Consider the following 20,828-nt stretch of genomic DNA (forward strand, 5'->3'; position numbering starts at 1 on the left):
AGAAAAGAACCCAAGGCAGCCTTGAGGTTGTGTGGTATCGGGAACTCCATAAGGAGACTCATGCAGTTGGGGTCGGGGGCAATGACACCATGTGCCACGACGCATCCAAGGAGGACCAGGCAAGTGGTACTAAACACACACTTCTTCTTGTTATGTCAAGTTAAGGGACTTGGCTATGCGGAGAAATTTCACCAGGTTTGAATCGTGGTCCTGCTGGTCATGGCCCCAGATGGTGACATTGTCAAGGTTGGGGAACTTCGCCATCAGTTTATGCCTCTCTACCATCCGATCCATCTCCATTTGGCATACTGAGACTCCACTGGTGACTCCAAAGGGCACTCTGAGGAAGTGATAAAATCTGCCATCTGCTTCAGAGATGGTATCATTGCAGTCCCCCAGGTAACTTCAGGTCAGTTGTGGAGTACACTTTGTATTGGATTATTTAATTGACCATATTAGCTATCCGGGGGAGGGGATAAACATCTAGCTGAGTGAAGGGGTTTGGCTGTAATCGATCACCATACGGGATTGGTTCCCACCCTTAACCACCATGACTTGGGCTCTCCACGGGCTCGAACTGGGAGCTCAAATCCCCTCCGCCAGGAATCGCTGCACCTCAGACTTTATAAATGCCCTGTCCTCAGTGCTATAGCGCCTGCTTTGCATCGTGATGGACCTGCAGTCTGGGTTCAGATTCTCAAATAATGACAGGAGATATGCGGAGGGTGGATAGACTGCAGGCAGGGGCCAGCTGCTGGAGGGAGGGGACTGTAAATTGGGGGTTGTGTACCATTATGGGTGGTTGTGGTCCTCCAAACGCCATCATCACGCTCCTAAACTGGCTCTGGAAGTCAAGGTCTAGGAGTATCGGGGCACAGAGCTGTGGCATTACAAGCAAATGAAAGTTATCATAACATTCACTTCCCCCCCCCCCCCCACCGTTAACATCGCTACACGGTACCCCCCAGATCTCAGTGAATTGGTCCTTTGTAGCCATAGAGATGATGCTGTTCGTGGGTCTGACAGAGAGTTTCTGGGCAGTGTCTGGGTGAATAAAGCTCTCTGTGCTCCCACTGTCAAACAGGCAGTTTTTTCTTTTCCCATTTACCTCGATTTCCATCATCAAGTGGGCAATCAGATGAGGGCTGCCCTGGTTCAGAGTCACAGAGGCCAGGATCAGGTTGTCATTATTGCTGTCAGAGGGGAGACCCGACCGATAAGATGGCGGCCTCCATGTTGACCACTGTTTCACCTCAGTGGAAGAAGGAGGAAGTGTCGTCATCCGAGCAGCGGAAGATGGAGATGACATCATCCAGAAGAGTGGAGGAGACGCTAGGTAAGGTGATGACTCCCGAGTCACGCACATGATCAAGCCGTTCGGGGCTGGATGTGATGTCAGCGCTGCACTACTACAGACACGCTGGTAATGTTCCTTCTTCCCGCATCCCGAACAGATCACCTCCTTAGCAGGGCAGAGTTGTTGGGGGTGCTTCTGCTGGCTGCAGAAGTGGCACCTCGGGTATCCGATCGCCGCGGCAGTAGTGGTGAGGTCGTGGCTCACTATCACGGAGGCAATCTGTGATGCCAGGTCCAACATGGCGGCACCCACAGTCTGCACATGGAGGCCCCATTCTTACCGGCGATCTTGATAGTGTTGCATAGGGCTGAGTCAAGGGTCCTGGCAAGCTGGAAGGCTCACTTCAGGGGCAGCTTGTCCTCCTCAAGCAGTCGAATGTAGTCAGACCTCACTCCAGTCATGCAGGCATCTTGGACCAGCTCCTCCACACACTGGGCTACGGGCACGGGGGCTGTAGCAGTGTCCCAGCAGTCATACAGTGCTCGGAGGAATTAACCAGGTTGCTGTCTGCTCGAGGCCAGCTGGTATCATGAGTACACTTTGTTCATTGTGGAGTTCAGCCATGGCCTCCGGGTAGGTCGTGCAGTTCTGGATCACCAGGTACGCTTGGTGGTCCACTCTAGCTTGCAGGACCTTGAGTTTCTTATCAGAGTCCACCAAGCCCACTGTGACTTCGAGAAAGATTGTGAAGCAGGCAATCCACTGCTTGTACCATTCAGCAGCTCTGGGCCTCTGGATCAATTTCGAGTCTGTTGGGTCTCAGCAGCTTGTCCATTCCATGTGGAAAATTAATATGTATTAAATTGATCTGCACTATCAATGACTCAAAGACTGAGTGAGGATTAGATTTCAACTGGCCCAACTCTATGTGCTCGAATGAATGGAATGGGGTAGTGAGGTCAACTTTTATGGCCAGGTCACATGGGGAGGGGTTACAGGGGATTGAGTCATCAGTGGCTGGGCCAGGCACTTATACACAGGACAGCACAGAATACTATATACATATCACCACACTGGAATCGTTGTCTGAAGAGGGAATGCAATATAATTGAGGATCCCTTCCCCCCCCGCACGCAGCATCTTTTAGCTGCTCTCATCAGGAAAGAGATACAGGAGTATCAGAGCCAGCACCACCAGGCTGAGGAACAGCTTTTTCCCATGGGCAGTGAGAATGCTGAACAACCAAAGGAACTGCTCACACTGACCATCCGAGACTCTCATATTCATGAAAAAATATTTCTTTACGTATGTATATCGATGAATACTTGCCATGCATATAATCTTGTTTGTCTGTATGTGTGTAATGTCTGGTTATGTGTCTGCGTGTTTTGCACTGAGGACCAGAGAATGTCAGGTTCTTGAGCAATCAGATGATGATATACTTGACTTGATCTGATTTAACAGTAATTATCCAAAGATTGTACACTGCATTCATTGATTGAGAGAAGCACAGTAACACATTACTAGGTGGACAGCATATCAAACTAGTGGATTAATTTCATCCAGTTTTAACACTGTTTATTTCCTTCAGACATACAAAATTCACTTATCCCACTGGTGAAAATACAGTGTAATTAGAAACCCATTTGTTATGTCCCTGACGATCTTAGATGATCAGATAACTGACTAATGACTCGGGCCCTTCTTGTTTCATTTACTGGCGAGTTGCTGTTGGAGTCAGAGGTGGGCAAGTGTCTGGTGAGTAAATAGTGATTTTTGGGGGCTGTTTAAAAAAAAAAAATGTGCGGAGAGCCAATTTAGGGTTGATTGGGAGAGTTTGTAATTGGGTAATTGAGTTAATTGGCAGGGACCAATAAAAAGAGTGGTAGAGGGGCCCAGTGTGTGAGTGGCATTTAGTAGGAATGGGGCTCTGGTGAGCAGAGGGTGAGAAAGATCTACCTTACTTGTGACCGGAGAGGTAAGATAGTTTAAAACCTTTAATTAAAGTTATATAATGGAGTCAGTCAAGGCAATGAGTTGCTCCAGTTATAGGATGTGGGAAATCTGAGGCAGTGTACTTGTCCCCGATAACTACACTTGAAGAAGGTTCATTCAGCTACAACTCCTTCAACCTATGTTCGGGAATGCTAAACTTACTGAAAAAAGAAAAAATTGATATAGCATTTGTGCAAGAAACACACTTAACTGAATTGGAGCACAAGAAATTAAAGAGAGATTGGGTAGGACATGTAACAGCAGCATCGTATAATTCAAAAGCAAGAGGAGTGGCTATATTAATTAGTAAAAATGTGCCATTTAAAATAGAAGAGGAAATAATAGATCCAGCAGGGAGATATGTAATGATAAAATGTCAGATATATTCGGAGTTTTGGAATCTACTCAATGTATATTACCAAACGAAGAAGATCAAAAGTTTATGCAAGATATCTTTTTGAAGAAAGCAGATACGCAAGGGAACATATTAATAGGAGGGGATTTCAACCTGAATTTGGATTCAAATATGGATAAAACTGGGAAAAAAATTAACAGAAAGAACAAAGTAACCAAATTTATAATTAAATCAATGGAAGAAATGCAACTTTTGGATATATGGAGGAAACAACACCCAAAGGAAAAGGAATATTCATATTACTTGGCTAGACATAAAACATACTCAAGAATAGACCTATTTTTGTTATCAGCTAGTATGCAAGATAGAGTAAGAAAAACAGAATATAGAGCTAGAATACTATCGGACCATTCACCCTTAATATTGACAGTAAAGCTAGAGGACATCCCTCCAAGAATGTATAGATGGAGATTAAACCCCATGTTACTTAAAAGGCAGGATTTTAGAGAATTTATTGAAAAACAAATTAAAATGTATTTTGAAATAAATACGGAATCAGTGGAAGATAAGTTTATACTATGGGATGCAATGAAAGCATTCATTAGAGGGCAAATAATAAGTTATGTAACCAAGATGAAGAAGGACTATAATCAGGAAACAGAGCAGTTGGAAAGGGAAATAGTAAATATAGAAAAAAAATTAGCAATGAAGGAAGATACAACTAAAAGAAGAGAATTGGCGGATAAAAAAATAAAATATGAAACACTACAAACATATAAGGTGGAGAAGAATATAATGAAGACAAAACAGAAATATTATGAACTGGGTGAAAAAATGCACAAAATCCTAGCATGGCAGCTTAAGACAGAACAAGCTAAGAAAATGGTATTGGCATCAAGGAAAAAAGACAAACAAATTACATATAATCCAAAAGAAATTAAGGAAAACTTTAGAGAATTCTATGAACAATTATACCGAACTGAAAACGAAGGGAAAGAAGGGAAAATAGATGAATTTCTGACTAAAATTGAACTACCAAAACTACAAATAGAGGAACAAAATAAATTAACAGAGCCATTTGGAATAGTAGAAATACAAGAGATAATAAAAAAAATTACCAAATAATAAGACACCAGGAGAGGATGGATTCCCAATAGAATTCTACAAAACATTTAAAGACTTATTAATTCCGCCCCTCCTTGATGTAATCAACCAGATTGATGAAACACAAAGCTTACCAGATTCATGTAAAACAGTAATAATTACAGTAATACTAAAGCAAGGGAAAGATCCACTCTCACCAGCGTCATATAGACCAATATCTTTACTAAACACAGATTATAAGATAATAGCTAAACTATTAGCAAACAGATTAGCAGAGCATGTACTGAAAATGGTAAATTTAGACCAAACTGGATTTATCAAAAAAAGACGCACAACAGACAATATTTGTAAATTTATTAACTTAATTCATGCAGTAGAAGGAAATAAAGCACCTACAGTAGCAGTTGCTTTAGACGTAGAGAAGGCCTTTGACAGAGTAGAATGGAATTATTTGTTCAAAGTATTGCAAAAATTCAGTTTACCGGAGAAGTATATTAATTGGATTAAAGCATTATATAAGGGACCGTTAGCGAAAGTGACAGTAAATGGACATTTATCAAAGCAACTTAAATTAAGCAGATCAACGCGGCAGGGATGCCCACTATCACCTTTATTGTTTGCGTTAGCTATAGAACCACAAGCAGAATTGATAAGAATAGATAATAATATAAAAGGAATAAAAATAAAAGACAAGGAATATAAAATCAGTCTATTTACGGATGATGTTATAGTGTAATTAACAGAACCAGAACTATCAATAAAAGAATTATATAAGAAATTGAAGGGATATGGAGAAGGGTCGGGTTACAAGATAAGCGTAAATAAAAGTGAAGCAATGCCTATGAATAATGCGGATTTCTCAAAATTTAAGAAGGAATCTCCATTTAGATGGCAAATGCAGGCAATAAGATACCTAGGTGTACAAATAAACAAAAATATCGGCCAACTATATAAACTCAATTATTATCCACTAATGAAAAAAATTACAGGACGATTTAGAGCATTGGAAAGATTTACCACTAACACTAATAGGAAGGATAAACTGTATTAAAATGAACATTTTTCCAAGGATATTATACTTATTTCAGGCATTGCCAATACAACTGACAGAAAAATTCTTCAAGGAGTTAAAGAAAATAATAAGGAAATTTTTATGGAGAGGGGGGAAACCGAGGATAGCACTAGATAAATTAACAGAATGGTATAAACAAGGAGGCTTACAACTGCCAAACTTTAAAAATTATTATAGAGCCGCACAATTAAGATACCTATCAGATTTTTATCAAACAAGGGAAAAGCCAAATTGGATGAGATTAGAATTAGATAAAATAGGGGAAAAGATACCTGAACATATATTATATAAATGGGATGAAAAATTGGTACAACATAGAAGTTCTCCAGTATTACATCATCTCCTCAATATTTGGAAGAAGATTCATGTAGAAAGAAATAAAACAAATTATCAATTACCAAAATTAATATTGACGCAAAACAAGTTACTCCCTTTTACAATAGATAACCTTTCCTTTAGAGAATGGGGAAAAAAAAGGGATTGAAAGAATAGAAAATTGTTTTTCAGGAAATAGATTCTTATCCTTTGAACAAATGAAAGATAAGTACAATATAACTCAAGATACAGCGCTGGCATATTACCAATTGAGATCCTACTTGAAGGATAAATTAGGAAGCAGTTTGAGTTTGCCAGAGGGAAGTAACCTTGAATATGTGATTACAGATACAATGATAATCAAAAGATTTATAACAAATATGTATATTAAACTGCAAGAAAAGGAGAATGAGGAAACAAATGGTAAAACTAAACAAAAATGGGAACAAGATTTAAATATAAAGATAAAAAAGGAAACATGGGAGAAGTTATGCTCCGGAACGATGAGAAATACAATAAATATGAGGTTACGTATGATACAATATAACTGGATACACAGGCTATACATTACACCTCAAAAGTTAAATAAATGGGACCCAACAGTATCTGATAGATGTTTTCGATGTAAAAAAGAAATGGGAACAACAATTCATGCAATCTGGACATGTGAGAAAGTAGAAAAATTTTGGGAAGATCTAAATCAGATATTAAATAAAATAACAGAAAACAATATACCAAAGAATCCAGAGATCTTCCTCCTAAGTAACATAAAAAACAAAGAATTTGAAATTGATTTGGAGGATGCACAAAAAAGATTTGTTAAGATAGCTCTAGCCGTAGCAAAAAAATGTATTATGTCAACCTGGAAATTGGAAGATAATTTGAAAATACAACAATGGTATATAGAAATGAATAAATGTATTCCATTAGAAAAAATAACATATAGTTTAAGAAATAATATTGAAATATTCAAACAAATATGGGAGCCTTACATTAAATACAATAGCGAAAACCGACCGGGGACAATCAATACCTAAGTTGATGGAAGGAGAAGGAAAGAAAAGAATGGACTCAGTAGAATTTCTGGTGTTTTTTTTTTGTTGAGTGACAACATTGTCTGACTGGTTTAATGTATCCTAGATTGTATACCTAAAATGGATGAGAGGGGGGTGGGTGGGGGGGTGGGTTGGGAGGAGGGGGGGGGGAGAAAATGTCACTGTATATGTGTGAAAAGGAAAAAGTGTGTATCATGGCTAATGTGATTTATGGTGTGAAAAATAAAAAATTAAAAAAAAAACCTATGTTCGGGAACTAGAGCAGGAATTGAATGAACTGTGGATTTTAAGGGAGGGTGAGGTAGAGGCAGCTAGGAGTGTCAGGGAGGTGATCACCCCTATAAATCAGGGAGATAGTTGGGTGACTGTCAGAAGAGAGAAGGAGAAAATGCAGTCAGTGCAGGGTACCGCTGTGGCTATCCCCATCAACAACAGGTATACTGTTTTGAATACTGTTGGTGGAGACCTACAAGGGACAAGTTGAGGTGGTAATATCTCTGGTGCAGAGTCTAGTCCCCGAGCTCAGAAGGGAAAAAAGAGGAAAGCATTTGTGATTGAGGACTCATTGGTTAGATGAGTGATTAGGTTTGCTGGATGAGATTGAGGATCCTGAATGGTATGTTTCCCCCAGGTGCCAGGATCAAGGATGTCTTCAATTGAGTACACAGCATTCTGGAGGGGGAGCAGTCAGAAGTTGAGGCCCATGTAGGGACCAATGACATAGTCTGAAGTGGGGATGAGGTCCTGAAGGAGAGTTAAGGAAGATTAAAAAGCAAGACCTCAAAGGTGGTAATCTTGAGATTGCTGTCTGTGCCATGTGCTAGAGAAGGTAGGAATAAGAAGATGTGGAGGATGACTAAAGAGTTGGTGCAGGGGATGGGTTCAGATTTGTGGATCATTGGGAACTCTTCTGGGGAAGGTTTGACCTCTACAAAACGATAGGCTGCACCTGAACTGAAGGGGGACCAATATCCTGGCAGGCAGATTTGCTAGATATGTTGGGGAGGGTTTAAGCTAGTGTGGGGAGGGGGGGTGGTGATGGGAGTCACAATAGGGGCTTTCAGATGGCCAATTGCCCCACATGTAAAGCTGCATGTTTTGGCAATATGTGGCTGTGGGGAGGCCATGTGAATGTGCAGGAGGCGGCCTTGAGGCAAGCTACGTAACCCTCCTCCAAGAGGGATAATCAGTGCAGCTCAGTGGCTCCCCCAGCCACCTGAATGCAGCTGGCTGAAAGCGGCTGTCAAAGGGGCAGGCTGCCGACATGGCAGTGACATCGTCAGCCTGAGATGCCTGGCGTGAATCTTGAAGCACATTGTGCAGGCAGGCTAGTGCAGATTGAGTCGTTTTGTTTTAGCAGTGCAGGAAAAGAGTGCATTTAAACAATGGCTCCAAAAAAGGCTTGTAACTGGTCTTAAGAAGAGGTAAGACTGCTTCTAGACCATCTGACTCAGGAATCCCAGGAAAGGGAGCTCACTGGGACAGTTAGGGAGGGTCCCACGTTTGAGTGCCTGTTCAGGGTGCTCACAGCACACAAGCGCAGTAAAAGCCAGGTGGTCACGAAGCTGAAGAGCATGAGGAAGAAATTCCGCGCAGTCCTGGACCACAACAGGAGGAGCGGCAATGGGTCCAAGGAGTGGCAGTACTTCAACCAGTGCCACACTCTCTGGGGGGCTAGCTGCTCAGCTACTCCCTTGAATGTAGCCAGTGCTCTGGAGACCCCTGATTCCCCAGAGCTCCTAAGGGATCTCCGGGTTCACACTGCGGCAAGGGAGGAGATATGCTGGTCCAGGAGGAGGCCACCATCGAGGACCCAGCAGCCAGGATTTGGATGCCCCCGAGAGAGGAAGTGCAGAGGTCACTGTCCCTGGAAGTGGCGAGGCGGCACTCTCAACAGAGAACACAGGTACAGTAGCATTGAGGTGATTATGGAGAAGCACTTAAATCCAATGCTGATGCACTTTTCCTGTTTCCACCCACAGCCTCTGGTCCCAGACACAAGCGCCAGACCAAGGGTCAGGTTCTTGCAAAGGATCTGCAGGAGATAATGTTGGCACTTGACAGGGAGGACAGTGAGAGAGACCACCAGCGTGCAGAGGAGGCACTGGATCATGAGAGAGTCATGCTCACTGAGCTGAGGGAGGACGAGGAAGCAAAGCGCCGCTCCGAAGTGGAGAAGCATGCCCAGTAGATGTCTGAATTTGCAGTTTCCTTTCAGGGACTGAGCGTCGCAAAGGGCAGGCAGTCAGTCATCTCCAACAGATCGGTCACACGAATGGAGGCCTCCCCATCCCCATTCCCACAGTCATATGGTCAGCCTCATCCCATGTACCTGGCCCCTCCATCCAGCATGCCATTCCATTCCACACTAGTGCATCACAGTAGTGGACACCTTGGCATGACTGAGATTCTGGGGTCCAGGACAGATTCCTCATTTCTCCCCCCCCCCCCCAACTCATTCCTCTCAACGCTGGAATGAGGTTTGTGTCGGACTAAACATCCTTCATGCTGCTAACTCACTGTTCACTTTTGTTCTTCATGAAGCCCCTCGTAAGTGCAATGTTATGTGTGACACTTTAAGGATGGAAACATTCAGCAGTGAGATGCTATGGTGCTGAGTGGTTGTATTTGTTGTGTTTACTGTTTTAGTGTTTGTTCTGCGGTGTTCAAGTGTGGAGTGGATTTGCACTGTTATTTGTCCATTCCATTGTTTACTTCACGTTTAAGAACGATGTGAAATGTTAACGTTGCGATATCTACCTCAGATATTTATGAAGCAGTGTGATTTCTCAGAACATCTTTTATTAAATTTTAATTTTTGACAAGCACACAAGTCACATGTTTTATTTACATGCACCCGTTCATTCGTGAGAGCACATAACACGCCAGGCAGCAGGCTCATGTCACTGCATTGGATGGGGAAGGTGGAGAGGGGAACAAGTGGAAAATGGGGAACTGGGTAGCAGGGACATACCCTTACAGGATGGACATAATGGCAGAATGGATGGCCTGGTGCCCATGGGCCTGCTGATCAGAACAATCTGTGCTATTGGGTGTAGGACCATCTGCTTCAACCAATGTCCACTCTGAAGGGAAATCTTCCTTGTTTTCTGTTATTTTATTTAATATCTGATTTAGATCTTCCCAAAATTTTTGTACTTTCTCACATGTCCAGATTGCATGAATTGTTGTTCCCATTTCTTTTTTACATCGAAAACATCTATCAGATACTGTTGGGTCCCATTTATTTAACTTTTGAGGTGTAATGTATAGCCTGTGTATCCAGTTATATTGTATCATACGTAACCTCGTATTTATTGTATTTCTCATCGTTCCAGAGCATAACTTCTCCCATGTTTCCTTTTTTATCTTTATATTTAAATCTTGTTCCCATTTTTGTTTAGTTTTACCATTTGTTTCCTCATTCTCCTTTTCTTGCAGTTTAATATACATATTTGTTATAAATCTTTTGATTATCATTGCATCTGTAATCACATATTCTAAGTTACTTCCCTCTGGCAAATTCAAACTGCTTCCTAATTTATCCTTCAAGTAGGATCTCAACTGGTAATATGCCAGCGCTGTATCTTGAGTTATATTGTATTTATCTTTCATTTGTTCAAAGGATAAGAATCTATTTCCTGAAAAACAATTTTCTATTCTTTTAATCCCTTTTTTCTCCCATTCTCTAAAGGAAAGGTTATCTATTGTAAAAGGGAGTAACTTGTTTTGCGTCAATGTTAGTTTTGGTAATTGATAATTTGTTTTATTTCTTTCTACATGAATCTTCTTCCAAATATTGAGGAGATGATGTAATACTGGAGAACTTCTATGTTGTACCAATTTTTCATCTCATTTATATAATATGTGTTCAGGTATCTTTTCCCCTATTTTATCTAATTCTAACCTAGTCCCATCTGGCTTTTCCCTTGTTTGATAAAAATCTGATAAGTATCTTAATTGTGCGGCTCTGTAGTAATTTTTAAAGTTTGGCAGTTGTAAGCCTCCTTGTTTATACCATTCTGTTAATTTATCTAGTGCTATCCTCAGTTTCCCCCCTTTCCATAAAAATTTCCTTATTATTTTCTTTAACTCCTTGAAGAATTTCTCTGTCAGGTGTATTGGCAATGCCTGAAATAGGTATAATATCCTTTGAAAAATGTTCATTTTAATACAGTTTATCCTTCCTATTAGTGTTAGTGGTAAATCTTTCCAATGCTCTAAATCGTCCTGTAATTTTTTTCATTAGTGGATAATAATTGAGTTTATATAGTTGGCCGAGATTTTTGTTTATTTGTACACCTAGGTATCTTATTGCTTGCATTTGCCATCTAAATGGTGATTCCTTCTTAAATTTTGAGAAATCCGCATTATTCATAGGCATTGCTTCACTTTTATTTACGTTGATCTTGTAACCCGACACTTCTCCATATTCCTTCAATTTCTTATATAATTCTTTTATTGATAGTTCTGGTTCTGTTAAGTATACTATAACATCATCCGCAAATAAACTAATTTTATATTCCTTGTCTTTTATTTTTATCCCTTTTATATTATTTTCTGTCCTTATCAATTCTGCTAGTGGTTCTATAGCTAACGCAAACAATAAAGGTGATAATGGGCATCCCTGCCGTGTTGACCTGCTTAAGTTAAATTGCTTTGATACATGTCCATTTACTGTCACTTTCGCTAATGGTCCCTTATATAATGCTTTATTCCAATTAATATACTTCTCCGGTAAACTGAATTTTTGCAATACTTTGAACAAATAATTCCATTCTACTCTGTCAAAGGCCTTCTCTGCGTCTAAAGCAACTGCTACTGTTGGTGCTTTATTCCCTTCTACTGCATGAATTAAGTTAATAAATTTACAAATATTGTCTGTTGTGCGTCTTTTTTTTGATAAATCCAGTTTGGTCTAGATTTACCATTTTCGGTACATACTCTGCTAATCTGTTTGCTAATAGTTTAGCTATTATCTTATAATCTGTGTTAAGTAAAGATATTGGTCTATATGACGCTGGTGTGAGTGGATCTTTCCCTTGCTTTAGTTTAACTGTAATTATTGCTGTTTTACATGAATCTGGTAAGCTTTGTGTTTTATCAATCTGGTTGATTACTTCCAGGAGGGGCGGAATTAATAAGTCTTTAAATGTTTTATAAAATTCTACTGGGAATCCATCCTCTCCTGGTGTCTTATTATTTGGTAATTTTTTTATTATCTCTTGTATTTCTACTATTCCAAATGGCTCTGTTAATTTATTTTGTTCCTCTATTTGTAGTTTTAGTAGTTCAATTTTAGTTAGAAATTCATCTATTTTCCCTTCTTTCCCTTCGTTTTCAGTTCGGTATAATTGTTCATAGAATTCTCTAAAGTTTTCCTTAATTTCTTTTGGATTATATGTAATTTGTTTGTCTTTTTTCCTTGATGCCAATACCATTTTCTTAGCTTGTTCAGTCTTAAGCTGCCATGCTAGGATTTTGTGCGTTTTTTCACCTAGTTCATAATATTTCTGTTTTGTCTTCATTATATTCTTCTCCACCTTATATGTTTATAGTGTTTCATATTTTATTTTTTTATCCGCCATTCTCTTCTTTTAGTTGTATCTTCCTTCATTGCTAATTCTTTTTCTATATTTACTATTTCCCTTTCCAACTGCTCTGTTTCCTGATTATAGTCCTTCTTCATCTTGGTTACATAACTTATTATTTGCCCTCTAATGAATGCTTTCATTGCATCCCATAGTATAAACTTATCTTTCACTGATTTCATATTTATTTCAAAATACATTTTAATTTGTTTTTCAATAAATTCTCTAAAATCCTGCCTTTTAAGTAACATGGGGTTTAATCTCCATCTATACATTATTGGAGGGATGTCCCCTAACTTTACTGTCAATATTAAGGGTGAATGGTCCGATAATATTCTAGCTTTATATTCTGTTTTTTTTACTCTATCTTGTATATGAGCTGATAACAAAAATAGGTCTATTCTTGAGTATGTTTTATGTCTAGCCGAGTAATATGAATACTCCTTTTCCTTTGGGTGTTGTTTCCTCCACATATCCAAAAGTTGCATTTCTTCCATCGATTTAATTATAAATTTGGTTACTTTGTTCTTTCTATTAATTTTTTTCCCAGTTTTGTTCCATATTTGAATCCAAATTCAGGTTGAAATCCCCTCCTATTAATATGTTCCCTTGCGTATCTGCTATCTTCAAAAAGATATCTTGCATAAACATTTGATCTTCTTCGTTAGGTGAATATACATTGAGTAGATTCCAAAACTCCGAATATATCTGACATTTTATCATTACATATCTCCCTGCTGGATCTATTATTTGCTCTTCTATTTTAAATGGCACATTTTTACTAATTAATATAGCTACTCCTCTTGCTTTTGAATTATACGATGCTGCTGTTACGTGTCCTACCCAATCTCTCTTCAATTTCTTGTGCTCCAATTCAGTTAAATGTGTTTCTTGCACAAATGCTATATCAATTTTTTCTTTTTTCAGTAAATTTAGCAGTTTCTTCCTTTTAATTTGGTTATGTATTCCATTAATATTTAAAGTCATATAGTTCAACGTAACCATTTTATACTTTGTTTATCTTCCCTTTCCGTTTCTCGATCATTACCTTTCCTTCTTATCCATTTCTGTTTTCTTGTTTTGAACCCTTTATAAGACAACATTCCTAAAACATCAAACATTTTCCTTATTCTCCTATTTAAAACTTCTTTAGCCCCAATCCCCCCTTCCCCTCCTGAGTTGTCCTTTATCCCTTGTCTGACAACCACATCTCCCCTCTCCATTTGGATTTGCGAATTCACTCGCAAGCGTCAGCTGATTTTGCAGTGACCGTAACTCCTCCCCACCCAGCCCCCCCCCCCAGAAAAGATTTCACTTTTCATATGTAACAAAGGTCACTCTTTGGTCTATCTTATTCCCTCTATTCCATTTCCTTCCCTTGTTAATTCTTGTCTATACTATCTGTATTTTCCTCTAAATACAGATACATTCATGTATGCACATTATACATATATACACATATACCTCTTTACCCACATACATATAAATCGTGGTCATTTTTACTCTTATTGCATGTCTTCATCTCTCTGTTTGTTTTGTAGTTGTTCTGCAAATTTCCTTGCTTCCTCTGGATCCGAGAATAGTTTTTTTCCATAAGATCGTTTTCGATGTATTGAACTCCTTTCTCTTCTTCAGGAGTTCAAAAACTTATGTGTCTTTTTAGTTCGCAGTCTTTTGTACTCTCGTTACACGTCTTCATCTCTCAGTCTATTTTGTAATTGTTCTGCAAATTTTCGTGCTTCCTCTGGATCCGAGAATAGTCTGTTTTGCTGTCCTGGAATAAATATTTTCAATACCGCTGGATGCTTTAGTATAAATTTATACCCTTTCTTCCATAAAATCGCCTTTGCTGTATTGAACTCCTTTCTCTTCTTCAGGAGTTCAAAACTTATATCTGGATAAATGAAGATTTTTTGCCCTTTGTACTCCAGTGGCTTGTTGCCCTCTCTTACTTTTTCCATTGTTTTCTCCAGTACCTTTTCTCTTGTAGTATATCTTAGGAATTTTACTAAAATAGATCTTGGTTTTTGTTGTGGTTGTGGTTTAAAGGCCAATGCTCTATGTGCTCTTTCTATTTCCATTTCTTGCTGTAGTTCTGGACATCCTAGGATCCTAGGGATCCAATCTTTTATAAACTCTCTCATATTCTTGCCTTCTTCATCTTCCTTAAGGCCCACTATCTTTATGTTATTTCTTCTGTTATAATTTTCCATTATATCTATTTTCTGAGCTAACAGTTCTTGTGTCTCTTTAACTTTTTTATTAGATTCCTCTAATTTCTTTTTTAAGTCTTCTACCTCCATTTCTACTGCTGCTTCTCGTTCTTCCACCTTGTCCATTTTTTTTCCCATTTCTGATAAGGTCATATCTATTTTATTCACTTTCTCTTCTGTACTGTTTATTCTTCTTCTTAAATCACTAAATTCTTGTGCTTGCCATTCTTTAAATGAATCCATGTATTCTTTAATAAGAGAAAGTATATCCTTTGTCTTGCCTTTCCCTTCTTCTTCTATTTCACTGTACTCTTCCTCTTCCTCTTCTTCCTCTGGGTTGGCCATCTGTTGTTTCTTTGTTGTCCTTTTCTTCTCTTCTTTCTTGTTTTTGTTGTCTTCTATATTCTCCTCTTGCTGCAGGTGTCCTGCAGCTGTCATTGCCGGCTGTGGAGATCGACTCCCCAGGTGGTCACCCCTCCCGTCGGTGTGTTTTTTTGCATGCGCGGTTGCGCACTTTTACTCGGCTCAGCGAGCCATTTTTGTAGTCCTCTTTCTACCGACCTGAGGGAGCGGGTTTCTCTCTCCACCGCGGGCCTCTTCGAACAGGTAAGGCCTTCTCCTTCTTCTTCCGTTGTCTTCTCTTCCTCTCTTCTTACCGTTGGTTTTGATTTTTCTTTTTTCGTCGCCATCTTCTTTCCACCTTTATCCTCGCTTTAGTTTAATTTTTATTTTTGTGCCTTTGTGTTTTCCTTTGTTTTTTCCGACTTTTCTGGAGAGGGCTGGAGTTCACCGTCTGGCCACTACTCCATCACGTGACTCCTCGGAAATCTTCCTTGTTAATCTCACATATATTCTGCACTACACAGCAGGCAAACACAACATCTGGGACTAAGGCGGTAGAGATATCTAAACACTTTGACAGGCACCGCCAGCGGCCTTTTAGACGGCCAAACGCATGTTCCACCACTATCCTTGCTGAATTAAGGGCCTTGTTAAATCTTCGCTAATCCGGATCCAGTACTCGGTGCTGTGTGAACCCTTTCATCAGCCAGCTTTGTAAAGGGTATGCAGCATCACCCACAAGATGCGCTGGAACCTCCACTCCCTCGACATCCTTGGACACCTGCAAGCACAACAATGCAGAAATGTAGTTAATTCATGCACCTGAACGTTAACACAGCAAGCATGCATAACGTATTGAAAGACGGAGCTTTGAAGGGTGAACACTCATGTCACGTGGGAAGACGGATCCACCCTAGTCCTCTGCTTTTCTATACAGAGGAGAGTTGGCAAGACCTTGGGCATCATGCGTGTGGCCCGGCCACCCCACAAACACATCTGAGAAGCTGTAACATGAATGGAAATCACACAGTGAAGTTGTAGTCATTTGAAATGTGATGTGATAAAGATCAATAAAGGCTTAACTCACCAGAATCTGTGGTCAATCAGCACTTGCAAAACTACCGAATGCCACCCTTTGTGATTGTAGTAGGTTGCAGCGTCCATTGTTGGGTGTGATAATGGGAATGTGTGACCCATCAATGCCACCAGCCCACATTGGGTATCCCCTTTGGGCAAAGCCATCAATGGTCTCCTGGAGACATGTTCCACTTGGCAGGGAGATGAAACGTTTACTGAGGAACTTCCTCAAGACGACAGTCACCTCCTGCACCACCATGCACACGGTGCTGACGCCTATTCCAAAGATGGTACTGATGGATCGATACTCACAAGGGGTGGCATACCACCACAAGGTCACAGCTAATTGAAGTTCAGGCTCCAATAGTCGCTGCAAGTCCGGTCTATGTGCCTTCAGGTGAGGTTCTAGGAGTTCCAGCATGAAGTGAAAGGTGCTATGCGAGATATGAAAGTGTCTCCTCCACTCAGCATCATCAAATTTGGTGAGGACATTACTCCAGAACTCAGCACCCAGGGGTTGGTTTAACCTCCAGAGAGACAGATATGTCACCATAGCTAATTGATTGACCAGCAGCATTCGCCTTTGTGGCGCTTACGCTCCACAAGCCTTTAGACCGCTAACTGCTGTCTTCTTGCCCTCAACCTTTGCAGGAACCTTCTGATTGCACCTATGTGATTTTCAGATCTCAAGGACGATTGAAGAGCTTCAACAGCACAAATAGCCTTACCAAGGATCTGCCATATCTCATTCTGAACACTCAGAAACCCTGATATCATCATCATTATGTCTCCTGCCTGCACAGGGTCTGCCATTGACCTGTGTTCCTTCTTGTTACGCTCAAAATGACATCACGTCAGTGGGCGGGAGCACAGCTGACACTGGGCTGGAGCCGGAGTGTGCTCAGAGCTGCATCTGGTGCAGCTGTGTTTTTCAGATGGCCAGCGTTGCGCTTTAAATCCTGCCACCTGAACGGCAATTTAAAGGGCTGCTTCTTCAGGTGCATTCTTAGCGTAGAATGCACCTGAAAAAGCCTAATGAGAGTAAGGATATTAGGGGAGAAGGGCAACTAGATTTGAAGGGAGAGGGTAGCAAAAGTATGGTAATCAAAGGAGTGAATATGGTGGACATTCTCTCAAATGTTTATATTTCAATGCAAGGAGCATGATAAGTAAGGAGGATGTGCTTAGAGCATGGATTGACATGTGGAAATATGATATTGTTGCCATCAGTGAAACTTGGTTGCAAGAGGGGCATGATTGGCAGCTAAATGTTCCAGGATTATTTTGCTTCAGTCATGATAGAACAGGGAGAAATAAAAGGTGATGGAGTTGCATTGCTTGTTTGAAAAAACATTACAGTGGATAGATTGGAGGCTAGTGAGGCTATTTGGGTGGAAGTGAGGAATGGGAAATGCATGAAAACACTAATGGGGGGTGTATTATAGGGGTGTAACAGGCTAGGACTTTACTCCATGGAGTTTAGAAGATTGATGGCTGATTTGTTATTTAAAATTGAGGGGGACAGATAGAGTCAATGTGGATAGGCTTTTTCCATTGAGAGTGGGGGAGATTCAAACAAGAGGACATGGATTGAGATTGAAGGGGGAAAAGTATAAGGGAAACATGAGGGGTACATAATAGGCAGGATATTGGAGCAAATTTGTCAGGAGATAGCACAAATGTGTAGTAAACATAAGGTGATGATTGTTGGAGATTTTAACTTTCCACACATTGACTGGGATGTCCCTACTGTAAAGGTCTAGATGGGTTGGAGTTTGTCAAATGTGTTCAGGAAAGTTTTCTAAATCCATATATAGTAGAACTGACTAGAGAGGGAGCAGTATTGGATTTCCTATTGGGGAATGAAATAGATCAGGTGGCAGGTTTGTGTGTGAGAACACTTTGGATCTAGTGATCATAATTAGTTTTAGATTAATAATGGAGAAGGATAGGGCTGGGCCTAAGGTTGAGATTCTTGATTGGAACAAAGTTAATTTTGAGGAGATGCAAAAGGATTTGGAAGGTGTGGTTTGGGTTGATTTCCTTTCTGGGAAGGATGCAACAGATAAATGGAGGATATTCAAAAGGGAAATTTTGAAAGTAGTCATTATGTCCCTGTGAGGATTAAAGGAAAAGTTAGAAAATGTAGGGAGCCTTTGTTTTCAAGTGATACTGGGAATTTGGTTTGGAGGAAGAGAGATGTGTACAGTAGGTATAGACAGTGAATAAATGAGGTGCTTGAGGAATATAAAGTGTGCAAAAAAAATCTTGAGAAAGAAATTGGAAAGGCTAAAAGGAGATATGAGGCTGCTTTGTCAAGCAGATTAGTGAGGGATAAAATTGGGCCCCTTGAGGATCAGAGGGGTAGGTTACGTGAGGAGACAGAGAGATGGGTAAATTTTAAATGATTTCTTCAGTATTCATTAAGGAAAGGACTTTTGAGTCAAGTGAAGTGAGGAATACTAGTAGTGAGGTCATGGAAAATGTACAGATTATTGAAGAGATAGTTCTGGCTATTTTAAAGGGAATAAAGGTGGATAAATATCCAACTCCTGACAAGCTATTCCCTAGGACCTTGAGGGAGGTTAGTGTGGAAAGAGCAGCGGCTCTGACAGAAATATTTAAAATGTCATTGGCCATGCGGGAGGTGCTATAGGATTGGAGGGTAGCTCATGTTGTTCCACTGTTTATTTTTTTTAATAAAAAAGCTCTAAAAGTAAACCTGGTAATTATAGGCCTGTGAGTCTGGCATCAGTGCTAGGTAAATTAATGGAAAATGTTCTTGGAGATGGAATTTTCAGTTATTTGGATAACCAGGGACTGATTAGGAGTAGACAAAATGGTAGATTATGTTTAACAAATCTTATTGAATTTTTTGAGGAGTAAGAAAGTTGATAGAAGGCTGTGGATGTTGTCTATATGGACTTTAGTAAGACCTTTGACAAGATTCTGAACAAGAGCTTAGGAAGGTTCAATCATTAATGTTGAAGTAGTGAAATGGATTCAACAATAGTTGGATGGGAGATGCTGGAGAGTGTGGTGGAAAATTGTTTGTGAACTTAGAGGCCACTGACTATTGGAGTGCCTCAGGAATTGGTATTGGGTCCATTGTTGATTGATTAGATGATAGGGTGGTAAATTGGATGAGTAAGTATGCAGATAATACTAAGATTGGTGGTGTGATCAGCAAAGGTTTTTCAAAGCTTGCAATGGGATATATGCCAATTAGAAGAGTGGACTGAAAGATGACAGATGGAGTTTAATAATGATAAATCTGAGGTGCTACATTTTAATAGGACTAATCAACAAAAGTCCTGTATGTTAAATGGTCGACAATTGAGGAATGCAGTAAAACAAAGGGATTTAGGAATTCTGGTACATAATTCACTGAAAGTGGAGTCACTTTTGGTACGTTGGCCTTCATAAATCAGAGTATTGAATACAGGAGTTGCGATGTCATGTTGAAGTTGTAGAGGGCATTGGTAAGGCCAAATTTGGAATAGTGTGTACAGTTTTGGTTGTCAAATTATAGGAAGGGCATCAACGAAATAGAATGCAGCAGAGAAGATTTACAAGAATGTTGCCTGAGTTTCAGGGTTTGACATACAGAGAAAGGATAAACAGGCTAGGACTTTACTCCATGGAGTTTGGAAGATTGATGGCTGATTTGTTATTTAAAATTGAGGGGGACAGATAGTCAATGTGGATAGGCTTTTTCCATTGAGAGTGGGGGAGATTCAAACAAGAGGACATGGATTGAGATTGAAGGGGGAAAAGTATAAGGGAAACATGAGGGGGAATTTCTTCACTCAGAGGGTGGTAGGAGTGTGGAATGAGCTTCTGGCTGAAGTGGTAGATGTGGGCTTGATTTTAATATTTAAGGAAAAGTTGGATGGATAGATATATGGTCGAGTGGGGTATGGAAGATTATGGAGTGGGTGTGGGTCATTAGGACTAGTTGGGAGAATGGCATGGACTAGAAGGGCTGAACTGGCCTGTTTCTGTGCTGTAATGGTTATACAAGAAACGTAACCATGTAACCATTGATAGCACAGAAACAGACCAATTTAGCCTTACTAGTCTGAGCCAGATATAATTTCCCACTTTGTCCCACTGACCCACATTTGGCCTGTAACTCTCCATACCTTTCCCATCCATATACCTATCCAACCTTTCCTTGAATGCCCCTACGAGTTAATATTCAATGATTAAACTTAAATGGTAGCCCTATTTAGACCTGGTCTTTGTTCTGATCTATGACTTCTAGATTTAATTGAGTTGCTGAGTTGCAAATAACTCCAAAGGATAGAATATTCATTCTATCTGATAAACAGATTCTACAGGTTTGGGTTAGATCTCTCAGAAATATGCATTGCATATTCTTAAACATATTATGTTTCCCTCGTTAAAAT

The 20,828-nt window shown here is 40.0% G+C and overlaps 1 protein-coding gene across 1 annotated transcript; it reads left to right on the forward strand.

The window, feature by feature from the left end:
* Nucleotides 1–969: 969 nt before the first annotated feature.
* On the forward strand, nucleotides 970–10,085 carry LOC138751862 (cingulin-like). The gene is made up of 2 exons (XM_069914723.1): nucleotides 970–1,336; nucleotides 9,176–10,085. Exons 1-2 carry the CDS (start codon nucleotides 1,222–1,224, stop codon nucleotides 9,382–9,384), a joined length of 324 nt encoding a protein of 107 aa, XP_069770824.1. The 5' UTR covers nucleotides 970–1,221; the 3' UTR covers nucleotides 9,385–10,085.
* Nucleotides 10,086–20,828: the final 10,743 nt, after the last annotated feature.

Source organism: Narcine bancroftii, chromosome 1 (assembly GCF_036971445.1).
Source record: "Narcine bancroftii isolate sNarBan1 chromosome 1, sNarBan1.hap1, whole genome shotgun sequence".
Taxonomy (NCBI): Eukaryota; Metazoa; Chordata; class Chondrichthyes; order Torpediniformes; family Narcinidae; genus Narcine; species Narcine bancroftii.

Bases quoted from the DNA above. Each gene is read 5' to 3' on its own strand.
- LOC138751862 (XM_069914723.1), top strand. From the start codon at position 1,222: ATGGCGGCCTCCATGTTGACCACTGTTTCACCTCAGTGGAAGAAGGAG. The intron at 1,337-9,175 runs GTAAGGTGATGA...TTCCACCCACAG, and splicing joins AAGAGTGGAGGAGACGCTAG to CCTCTGGTCCCAGACACAAG.